Here is a 12,527-nt window from a genome sequence, read left to right on the forward strand (position 1 = left end):
ACCTTAGTATGAGTCAGACTTCCCCAAGACAAACCTCCAGTCTCTTTCCAGAAAGATGATTAATCACCAGTTAGCTTGACATTTTAATTTATGTCTGAAAATTGCTGGAGGCAAGGAACACTGGCAACAGGTGCTTCTAAAATGGAAGTATACATTTTCAAAAATGACGCCCCCACCCCAAGTCAACGCCCGGTGCGGTGCCACCAATCGCACCGCCCTAGAGCTAGCCCTGGAGTGGAGTGGCGTAGAGTAGCATGGGGCAGTGTAGATTGGCATGGAGTGCTGCAGAGTGGCAATGAGTGGAGTGTCATAGAGTAAAGTGGTACAGAGCAAAGTGCCTCAGAATACAGTGGAGTAGAGTGGAGGAGAGTGGAATGGAGTAGCATAGCTCAGAGTGGAGTGGTGTAGAGTGACGTAGAGTGTCTTAGAGTAGAGTGGCAAAGAATGCAGTGGCATTGTGTGAAGTGATGTAGAGTAGAGTGCAGTGGGATAGAGTAGAGTGGAGCAGAGTAGAGTGACACAGAGCGTAGTAGAGTAGTGTGGCACAGAGTAGAGTGATAGAGTAGAGCGTAGAGTGGAGTGGAGTTGCATAGAGGAGAGTGGCATTCAGCAGTACAGTTGTAGGTGTAAGTAACTAAAGCGTCATTAGAGATGGCAGATAGGGTGAAAGCAACAAAAATAAGAAGCCATATGCCTTTGTTAAAAGTAGCAAAGCACACTGCACGTCTGGGAACAATACTGAAATGAGTGTTGCAAAAAGACGAGAAAGTACACCTGAACTTGGTCCATGCTCCAGGGAGAAACTAACACAAGAAATTAAGTGAAGCCTATGGGAACTAACCAATCAAAAGATTGCCCATGAGAGTAACAAGGAAAACAACTAATGGTATGCTGTGGGTGGGTTGTAAGCCCACTGAACTGTAAACAATATGTCTTGCATCACAACGCATTCGCTGTGTAGGTGAGACCTAAAAACCAAACAGCAGCTTATTTGGGCTTAGGAACTTTCTTCCTTTTCTAAATAGCAGGGGCCAAAATCCATGTGCCTGATGAAAAAGAACCCTATTCATTACTGAAGTTAAAATTAAAAGATCACTCTTGCTTCTCATACCCACCTGACGAAGGAGTAAGGCTGCTTTTTATAAAAAAGTCCTGAACGTCCTTGGAGCAAAGACCTTCCATTTGTTTTGGTTTTAATGAAAAGATGGAAGTCGCAATCAGAGGACCTATTGTCAAAAGAAAATCAACATTATTGCAAGTTATTGTTTAAAGAACAAAATACATCAATGTCAAAGGTCCGCAATAAAATGTTCAATTATGAAATTAAAAACGGACATTAAACCTAGTTTTCATTAAAGAATATAATAGACTAATATGGTTTGAAATAATCTATTATTAAATCAAAAGCAATACTGATACCAGCTATTGCTTAGAGAAACAAAACACCAGTTCTACGAAAGGCACAATTTTCACAACATAGATAGATTAACGCATAACTGGAACAGAATAATTCTAGAAGTACAAACCTGCAAATGTTAATCCATACAATGAACTTTATGGTGCCATTTAGTACTTCACTGTAATATAGTCCTCCTTAGGAGAGACCAGGAAATGGTCTGGTATTTCACCACCCCTACACTTATCCGTGCAGTAGGCACCAGTACCTCTGTGGGAAAGGGAATCAGTAATTCTTGGTCGATCTCTCCTGGTAATTCCTCATTTTGGCCCAGACTTTCTGCGGGAGATTTTACCCGCTTTTAGTAGCCGAGGTCTCAGCAAACAGACCTGCAGTGTTACTGCAAATCTCATAATTTTCACCCACCCGGGAACAAAACATATATTTCAAGGAGGGAGTGGCACGTGTCAAACCTCCTGGTGTAGCTGTTGGCCCTGTGGACCCCATCCCCCAGGGCCTTCTTTTATTATAATGGTGAGGGGGACAGGCAGAGCCCCTCTGCATGCCCGCCCCGTCCCCCGGAGCCTTCTCTCACAAAAGGGGAGGGGACTTGCAGTCCCCTTCTCCAAGCCCCTATGGGCCCAGGAGACCACTTCCCCCAGGGCCAATATTTTAAAAAGGGAGAGAGGAACTACGCAGCCCCCTCCCTGAGCTTCTGAAGACCCCAGGGAATCTATTCTCCAGGGCCAACATTTTAAATAAATGGGAGGAAGCCGCATGACTCCCTCCCCAAGCCACTGGAGGCCCCAGGGACCCCATGGCTGGGGCCAATGCTTTACAAGCAGGGAGGGATGCACATGGCCCCCCTCGCCATGCATTAATGAGGCCACGGGAACCCAATCGCCCAGGGCCAGAGGTTGGTGTCCCGGTCCTCACCCACAGTATTATAAGAAACACTGGCCCCTCACAAAAGGGGTTAAGAACGATGGCACACAGAACCGCAGTAGGACCTGTGTTGATATTCTCCCCAATGGAGATGCAACAAGTTTAATAAATATCAAACAATTGAAAGACAGAAAGCAAAAGCATATACATTAGTACGTGGGTAACGGGTTGGAAGTCAACAGATTTCCAGACCTCAGGCATTAAAGTACATGATGCCTTTGTCAATAAATACATATTTAAACAAACAGTCACAAGAGAACACGCATACTATGCTCCCCAGAAATTCAAAAGAGCCAATTAGGAGTCAAGATGTAAAGGTCGATGACGTTTCGATGCCCTGCTATAATCGGGGCATCATCTTCAGGACACAAAGGTTTATGTCTGAGTGATAGCCTGTGAGTACTCACAGGCCAGAATCGGGGGGGGGCACTTAAGTATCAGATGCTAAGGATGCCAAAGCCATACATCTGTAGGCCGAAGTCCTAAAAAGGGCTGGAAGTAGAGTAGCAACTACAATAGTGTTATCGGTAGTGACAACACGGTGGTGGCGTCCTGTCCGTCTTCATGGGTGATCCCTACATCGGGGTCCCGATGAGGGTAGAGGGTATATATAAGGTCATTAGATGCACAATGGTGTGATACAGTTGATTTCCACAGTCCTTCAGTATAAGGGTAAACGCCGGGGAAGTGGGGTACCCCAGTGCTCACCCATTGCACCCATTACAAACTTGGTAGGGGACCTGGGGGGCCCCAGGGCACATGTGGCCCTGCTGGCTCCCTCAATGCACCCATCCTGGGAGCAACAGGATTTGGCATTGCTCCCGCCCAGTCTAGTGGGATGTGTTTAGAATAAATATATCCCAGCAAGAGCAGATATTTTCTTCTGCTCCCACCAGGTGGGAGCAATACAGAATTCCCTGCTTCCAAGTGGCTGGAGCATTTCTGCAGCTCTCACCGGGTGGGAGAAGACAAGAGAAGACAAGTTCCTGTCCACGCTCCTGTGGGTAGGGTCACTCCAGGAGTGGGCTCCTCAGGATACAGTTAGTGGGGCTGGGCCCTGGGAATGGGATCCCTGGGGCCTTGAATGGTTCGCTTTGGGGGGCATGGCCTCCCTTCGCTTTCAAGTTAAAGTCAGGCCCTGGGGGACAGAGTGGCCAGGGAAGCGATCAGCTCCCCTTCATTACTATTCAGCCCCAGGGGATCGGGTCCCTGCAATCGGCACATGGAGGGGGTCCATGCACCCCATACCTTTAATGAATCTAGCGGACCCCTGGGTATGTGGACTTCGGAGCTACAATCGGCTCAGGGAGGGGGGGGGCATCTGTCCCCTTCTGCTTAATTAAACTACCCGGCCCTGGGAGACCTTAAACGCTCAAGGAGGTGGGTTGCTCCCCCTGCCCTTATTTAGGTTTTGCGTGTACCATGCATGAAATCTATTGTTTTTAATATATCCTAAAAGGTACTTAAATCCTGCCTTCACTTTCTACTGGTCCGTATGCTTGCCAGTTACTTTCCTCTGTTTCTATTGGTTGTAGCCTGTTCGCCCTTCTGGGTCTCTCTTATCAGTTTCCCGTGGCCAAACTACTCATCTGTGTTGGTGGTTCAAACTCTTTTTCTTTTGGTTAACACTGCATATCATTTACTGTTTACATTTTGTTACCTTTCCCTCTAAACTCCTAATATTGCTACATTTCACTACTAACATGCAGTCACAATTGCAGTTACCTTGCCGTTAAAAGGGGCTCGATTTACATGGTGCAAAATGTGCAGTGGCGCCAGGGTCATAAACTCTAGGGACCCAACAAAGCACAGATTATTGCAAACTTTTACTACTAAACAGACGGTCACAAGTGAAGTTATCTAGCAGGAACTAGGGTCATGATTACAATGGTGCAGAGGGTGCAGTGAAATTGGGACCAAAAGCTCTAGACACACCACTAAAAACCTAATATTGCTATGTTTTTACTACTAAACAGGCAATCACAAGTGCAGTTACCTTGCAGGCAATATGGTCATGATTGCAATGGTGCAGCACTTGCAGTGGCACTGGGGCCAACAGTAGTCGTGCTTCCTCTAAACTCCAAATTTTGCTATATTTTACTACTAAACAGCCAGTCACAAATGCAGTTATTTTGCAACCACTAGGGTCATGATTTTAATTATGCAGTAGATGCAGTTACGTTGGGGCCCAAAGCTCTAGGAACCCCTCTAAACATCAATTATAGCTATATTTTACTACTAAACAGGCAGTCACAAGCGCAGCTAAATTGCAGACAATAGGGTCATGTTTTGAATGGTGCAGCGGCAACAGGCCTAAAAGTTGTTAGAACTCCTCTAAACACTAAATATTGCTATATTTTACAACTAAACAGGCAGCCCCAATTGTAAGTACCTTGCAGGTCATAGGGTTATTATTGAAATGGTGCAACAAGTTCACTTGAACCAAGGCCAAAAGTTTTACTACCTCTTCAAAATACCAAATATTGCTTTAGTTTACTACTAAACAGGCAGTCACAAGTGCAGTTACCTTGCAGGCACTAGGGTAATGATTTCAATGGTGCAGCAGGTACAGTTACACCAGGGGAGCATCTTTGAAAACATTGCCACATTACCTGCTGAATCTGCCCTGGACACTGGATTGCCCGGCTCGCTTGCAGAGGTGAGAACAGACTCAAGGGGCTACACGTCCCTGCATCAACAACGGCTCGCACGCCACTGACGCTTGGAGAATGCTGGGAGCCCTTTAAACAGCAAACAGTGCTCCCGCAGTACGGGAGCGTCTTTGAAAACATTGCCACATTACCTGCTGAATCTGTCCTGGACACTGGATTGCCCGGCTCGCTCGCAGCAGTGAGAACAGACTTGAGGGGCTACACGTCCCTGCATCAACCACGGCTCGCACGCCAGTGACGCTTGGAGAACGCTGGGAGCCCTTTAAACAGCAAACAGTGCTCCCGCAGTACGGGAGCGTCTTTGAAAACATTGCCACATTACCTGCTGAATCTGTCCTGGACACTGGATTGCCCGGCTCGCTCGCAGCGGTGAGAACAGCCTCGAGGGACTACACATCCCTGCATCAACCGCGGCGCGCACGCCGCAGATGCCTGGAGAGTGCCGGGAGCCTTTTAAACAGCAGCCAGGGCTCCCGCAGCGCGGGAGGAGCGCGGGCGTGCCCAGGCCAAGGGCAGGCCCGTCTGCGCCCGAAGGAGGCCAGGCAGGGCTACATTATTTTCCAGGCTAGCTGGAGAATCCACAGCTGGGACTACAGAACTATAAGGTACTGTTGAAAAGTCGCCCCGTCCTATTGGGGGCATTTGTATTGACCTACGGAACTTCAACATGAGTGAAAAATTAACAACTGGGCAGGGACGCCTTCCTGAAAAGAGCTGAATCTGTATTATTACACAAAATTTAACTCACTGAAAGGAGGCTATCCTTAGACCCCCAATGTCCACTGATGCGAAAATCCCTACCCCTCACCCCACCTCCATTGAGTAGGTGGAGATTGAGGAGATCGTGGAGATTTCCTCCCCGCCCCCCCCAATGGTCTGGTTGATACGGGTCCGGGGTCAGTAGCTCTGATACCATCGGCAATTAGTGGGAGTATCCCTGGGCCTACAGTGACAACTAGGGGGCAAAGGCTAAGACCACACAGGGTCATATCCTAGCTCACCATCTAAGAAAAGGAAAGGGCAGAGTAGCCAAAAAATAAATCAACCCATACGGAAACATACAGGTCAGAAACCCTCCCAGTCTCTCATTGAGCACACCCAAGTCAAAACATCGGCCATGAATGAGGGGCTACTGTGGAATCCTCAATTAATTCACCAAATTAGAATTCTTCTTGCAAAATGGAATTAATGTTATCTCTTCTTCTCAATCCTATAATCCATAAACTTACCCATATTGAGGCCAGGTTAGCCAACCTGGAAACAACTCTTTCAACTCCCTCGCAATCATTACTGGTAAATCCAGGGAGGGCTGAAGAGGTCAATGCAGTTAGCCATCAGCCAGCGTGTAGTTACCCCGGTAAGGGTTTACTTGATAAGGGTCCATTAAACTCCATCCCAGGTGTCTCCGTTAGGCCCAAGATAGGCCCCAGTAATAAGGAGAGCGGAAGTGTAGTGCACTTGATTTTTACCTTTAGTGGTGGCGCTTCACTAGGACATGCTCCACCCTCACAGGGACCATCCAGCAACAATTCAAGTAATAACATAAGCAGGGAAAATCCCACACAATCTCGGAGTGGTGACCCTCAAACACGATAAGAAGAAAGTCCTCCGCTCATGAGGCCTCCCTGGACAGAGTGACAAATTTACATCTACCTCCAGAAGCAACGCCCTACACTGTGGTATTGGCAAACATTTCTACACTGCCAGCTAGTACTAGTGAGCATTGTTCTACCCTAAGGAATAAATCTTTCCATTTCCTTAGTTCCAGGACTGGGATCAATATAAATCTTTTATACTCAGAATATAAAATAGCATGCAGAATTGGTTGGGTGGGTCAATCTAGAGAGCAACTTAAAAGGGATTGCATTGTCATATCATTTAGGTCCTCGGATTTTGCTCATTTATTCCTGGAAAGGGCTGGTAATAGGCCAGTTAGATCGGATGAGCCAGCCATATTACCCCTGGGGCACTTTTACCCTAACCTTTCACATGTCCTATCGACTAACTCATGGCATATCTCTAAGGAGAAGGTGCCCACCTATGGTAACCATATAAGATACACTGTCCCAACCAGCAACCGCTGTGACATTTTTCGCACATTGGATGACATTGATTGACAACCACATGCAAGGACGTATCATGGTTTTACTGGTGGGCAAGTAAGGCAGTTGGGAGACAGTGTGAGAACCTATGAAAATAGGACTTATATTTTAGCAGAGGTGCAAAACTCTACATTCCCTGGACAATTTACATTGATTGAGCCCCATGATAATGCGTTGTTTCTTGGGGCACTGACCCTTCCCCAGGGTCCCTTAACCATGCACACTACCGGGGATGAGGGTTTCCCAAATAGTCCACCACCTTGGGATCAACCATCACCGCAATCTCTACTGAATTTACGGCCTAAAGCAGGGCAACTGGGAAGTAATGTTACTGGAAATTCACCTCATTTGGGGGTAGCTAGCTCATCCACTGATAATATGAACTTTTCTGTGTAGCCTTGTACCTTGGAATATAACTGGTCTACGCTCCAAGATTAGCAACCCCCTATGGTTTGAATATGTATTAAAACAGGAAATTATCGGTTTACAAGAAACATGGTTGAAGGATCCCATACATTTGAATGGTTATAGAACATTTAACACCCAAGCGATAGGGGGCTCTCATGGTACAGCCAAAGACGGGCTTTGTATATATGTAACTAATAAGCTAATTTTTTTTTAAACTGTATCTCAGCTTGTGTCCCCCTACTATCAACTTGTAACCCTGCATTCAACTGCCTCCAATTCAATAACATTGGCCACTTTTATAACAATATTCCACCTGATAGTGCCCCTAAGGTGGTTAACACACTTCTCAGTGCTCCAGAAATATGCTTATTGTATGAGGGGATTTCAATTGTGCATTGTGTCCCTTCGAGGATGATAGGATATGTGGATTTAAGGAGATAGAAGGCATACATTATACTCACTTCTGCCATCAGGGTACAGCGGATCAGTTTAAGGAACTGGTGTTTAACCTCGATCTAGGCTTTGCTACCGATCTATGTAAAAGACCTGTTCCGATGCCGCAGACTTTTAATGGTGGGGGCAACTGCTCCACAATAGACTATATCCTGTTATTGAATAGCTTTGCCCCTAGATGACTCACTTTTAAAGTTGACACAATTTCAGTGAGTGATCACTTTCCTCTATGTATTACGCTGACTCTTGCCAATAGTGATTAGAGGAGAAAGAAACAGATGAGGCTCTAGCAAACTTAAAAATTGCCAAAGTCAATGGTTGTGTACTCCGTTGGAACATGATGGATCCTGAGGTAGTAAATAAAACTCTAATCACGAGGTGTAGTTCGGATATTGACATCTGCCTTAACGAATTAGCATCCCCGGAGAGTATACTGTCCTCATTTCAAAATGTGACAGCTATGGTTGGGGATGTAATGTTCAAACGAGGGGGCAAAAAGTCTGCCACCCAGCGGTGGTTTGACTTAAACTGCTCTTGCGCACATTCTCACCTGAAACAGGAACTGCACAATGCTCCAAGGAACATTGCCAATATTAGACAGGCCAGAAAGAACTATAGATTGGCTCGCCAAGAAAGGAAGAATGCCCTTAGAAAAGAGGCATGGGAGAAGCTTTCAGAGGCTGCACACGCAAAAGATAGTGCTGCCTTTTGGAAAGCGGTCAAAACACTGTTTCTGACCCCAGCAGGGGGTCCAACGATCAAAGTAGCTATCTCAGAGGGTCAATGGGTCGAATATTTTCCTAAAATATATAACGGGACAGGCATCAGTATTGGCTGAGGCAGCGAAAACCGAGAACCTACTGATCACCTATTAAACCTAGATTTTAGAATTGACGAAGTGAGCAGGGCTATCTCCGCAAGTGCAGGCGGGAAGGCCTCTAGGCCAGATGGGATTCCTGTGGACTTGTACAAGTCCAATGTCACCTTGTGGGTTCCAATAATTACACAAATAATTAATGCCAGTTGAAAGGCTGCTTTTCCATCAACTTGGGTGGAATCCACTATCGTCCCCATATTTAACAAGCATTTACAATGCAACGGTCTCGGCATTGCAAAAGTTAGAGCTATTAGCTTTGCAAATAAACGCGAGTTTAAGGTCTTGACATTGTAAATGACAAGGTCTTTTATTTATGTTTTAAAAACAAAAACATAAATAAAAGTCATTGTCATTTACAATGCCAATAGCTCAAAGTCGCGTAATGTGTATGGCTAACTACAGTAGCCTCCTGACGAGTGCCCTTTCACTTAATTTTTTACAAATGAAAGCCCTGGCACTTTTTTTTTTACAAATTAAGCACGGGTGGTGTCCGTGTCTGTGCATGGGAGTGGTGGTGTCCGTGTGTGCATGGCAGTGGTGGTGTCCGTGTGTGTATGGCAGTGGTGGTGTCCGTGTGTGCATGGCAGTGGTGGTGTCCGTGTGTGTACGGCAGTGGTGGTGTCTGTGTGTGCATGGCAGTGGTGGTATCCGTGTGTGTATGCCAGTGGTGGTATCCGTGTGTGTATGGCAGTCATGGTGTCCGTGTGTGCATGGCAGTGGTGGTGTCCTTGTGTGCATGGGAGTGGTGGTGTCTGTGTGTGCATGGCAGTGGTGGTGTCCGTGTGTGCATGGCAGTAGTGGTGTCTGTGTGTGCATGGCAGTAGTGGTGTCCGTGTGTGCATGGCAGTGGTGGTGTCCGTGTGTGCATGGCAGTGGTGGTGTCCGTGTGTGCATGGCAGTGGTGGTGTCCGTGTGTGTATGGCAGTGGTGGTGTCTGTGTGTGCATGGCAGTGGTGGTGTCCGTGTGTGCATGGCAGTGGTGGTGTCCGTGTGTGCATGGCAGTGGTGCTTAAGTCTGCTGCACGTCTCTCTGTGTTTGTGTCGTTTGTACAGAGTGTGCTGCAGCATGACTGTGTAGTACCTGCCTGTTTCTGCTGAAAGCGGGAGACAAGACCCAGTTTTAACGAAATATTATTTGCCACAAGGAAGCAGGGAAACGTTTCGGGTTTTACAATGCGCCCGTTATAGAACACCGCCTCGGATTTACTGCAGGCGCTTTCGTACAGTACATTAGCATTCATAACTCGCTGGCCTAAACAATAGAAACTGTTTGATGAACCTTAATGATAAACAGAGGCATTTTTCACGGTCTTCCGTATTTTTGTTTTAAAGCCAGATTTGTACCGTGCTCTTCCTTCCCCGCACTCACATTCATACGGTACTCCTTGCTGTTATCCGCCATTTTTTATTTTTAATGTATAGCGCGAACCTATCGCACGGGCATTAAAGCGCTTTGTACCAGAACCAGAGGTTACACATATTTTTTTTCCTTGTGCACTGGGGTCTGAAATGATTTCCCCAGAATCACAGGATGTTGGACTGAGGCCGGGATTGGAACCTTGTTCGCCAGTTTCAAGGTCGTTAGCTCCAGCCACCAAGCAGCGCAGCCTCCCGCCACGCTTAAAAATGTTGTACCGCAGCACTGCTCATCAAGCCAAGTTCGTCTTGCGATCTTTGAAACACATAAGGTACAGCCGTGATTTAAAATCTCAGCCCGTGAAAGGAAGGAACAATGCGGCTTAGTAGAAGCATATGTTGCTTGATGAAAGCTCACAACTGCATTCATTTCAAAACCTCTTTCTTGCCAAAGCACGTTACCTTCCCAAAGCCGCTTGCTCAAATTTCCCAAGTGAGAGTCGAATGGCAGACTCTGTGTGCTCTGGAATAAACTGTTAAGGAGGCCTGCTGCACCCTGCGCGCTTGAACGCCGCGTTTTTCCTCAGACACATATTAGTGATCAGCTCATCGAGGTCTGCTCGCTACACCTTGTATCCCGCGATACCCCGGTACATATTGGCAGCATTAAAGCGTCAAAGGGCGCAGAGTCTCCCATTGTGTGACATTCAGTCTGGCACGCTCCTGACACCCCGTTCACGCTCTTAGGATCCAAGGTGCGGGCGCAATATGTGATAAATTAATCAGGGGAGCGGATATGAAACCAAGTACAATAATAACTAACACATGGAGCTTGTTATCAGCGCCACGTGCCTCTCTGCAGACTCCCCCTGCATTCCACAGAGGCACGCGACGCGATCCGGCCTGCCATGCATGCCGTGGAGACAAGACCTGGCCGCGCGCACAACGTTATCCTATGGAAAAACGCTGCGCGTGGCCAGGTCTTGTCTCCCTTCGGCGTCTCAGACTGCTGAGACGCCGACAATAGTTCTCTGGCGAGAACGCGCTTTCAGCGCGTTATAGCCGAGCCCTAAAAAGGGGGACCGCCGGGACCCATCTTGCTACAGGCCCATTTCCTTACTGGACTCTATGACCAAGGTTGTGGGACGTATTATTTTAGAACGCCTTCAGCTCTGGACTGAGGAAAATCAAATGTTATCAGATATTCAATATGGCTTCCGAGAAGGCTTAGAGACTGTGGAGCAGTGCTTGAACCTGGCGATTTTTATGGGAAATGTACACTAGGGCTAAAAAGGGTAACCTGTACTTAGCCTTTGTAGATCTCTCGGCAGCTTTTGACTGCGTAAGGCATTTAAAGCTCTGGGAGATCTTGTTATCACTGGGGGTCGATAGTAACATCATTCAGTTTATTTGTCTCCTTTATAATGGTGCTAAATCACATGTGGGATTTGGATTGGCAGGAGAGCGTACTGCCTCCTTCCAGATTGGAAGGGGAGTCAGGCAAGGCTGTGTCCTAGCCCCCTTTCTTTTTAACCTTTACATTAATGGACTAGGACAGGCACTCCTTAAAGACGGCAATGACTTTCCGCAAATAGGCAATCACCTTCCAGCATTGTTATATGCGGACGATGCTGTGATTATGTCTCGTACCCAGATTGGCCTGCAAAAGACCCTAAATAATTTGTATAACTTTATGAAGGACTTGGATCCTAGAATCAATTTTTCAAAAATCTTCATAATGAGATGTGGTCATGGGATTCAAAAGCATAGGGATATTTTTGTGGAGGGAAACCGGATCACGGCCACTAAGAGCTTTTCTTATTTAGGTATCTTATTTAGCCATAATGATACCTGGGCCCAGGCAGTTGCAGCTAAAAAGCTGGCACTAATTAGAACCACGTCTGCATTAGCCAGCTTTGCAAAAAAACTGGGACGCAAACCACCTTTAGAACTTTTAAAAATATATAAAGCAAAATGCGTAACAACTGTTACTTATGGGGCAGGGATTTGGGGTTTTGCGAATACCAATTCAATTAAATTCGTTTTAACAAATTTTTTTTAATATGTTTTATCAGTCGCGTCTAGTACCTCCAATTATTGTTCTCACGCTGAAGTGGGTCTCTCACACATTTCCAATCTCATCAAAAAAGAGCCTATCCTCCTGTGGAATAGGATTTGGTCGAAAGATGAGACCATCCTCAGTAGAGAGTTATTACAGGCTAGTCGTAGATTGGATGGTGCACAAAGGATACCCTGGGTTAAGTTTATTCAGGTTTTTACAAAAGATATGGGCAAATCAGAATATTTCATCAATCCCA

At 46.4% G+C, this 12,527-nt stretch overlaps 1 protein-coding gene across 1 annotated transcript in view; it reads right to left on the reverse strand.

Annotated features, from left to right (window-relative positions):
- LOC144825010 (uncharacterized) overlaps positions 1-12,527 on the reverse strand; it is a 351,957-nt gene that overhangs the window by 155,069 nt on the left and 184,361 nt on the right. Inside the window, exon 3 of the mRNA XM_078683922.1 lies at positions 1,116-1,226. Within this exon, the coding sequence (XP_078540048.1) occupies positions 1,116-1,226 (111 nt within the window). The remainder of the gene's footprint in view (positions 1-1,115; positions 1,227-12,527) is intronic.

This window comes from Lissotriton helveticus, chromosome 3_1 (assembly GCF_964261635.1).
Source record: "Lissotriton helveticus chromosome 3_1, aLisHel1.1, whole genome shotgun sequence".
In the NCBI taxonomy this organism is placed as follows: domain Eukaryota; kingdom Metazoa; phylum Chordata; class Amphibia; order Caudata; family Salamandridae; genus Lissotriton; species Lissotriton helveticus.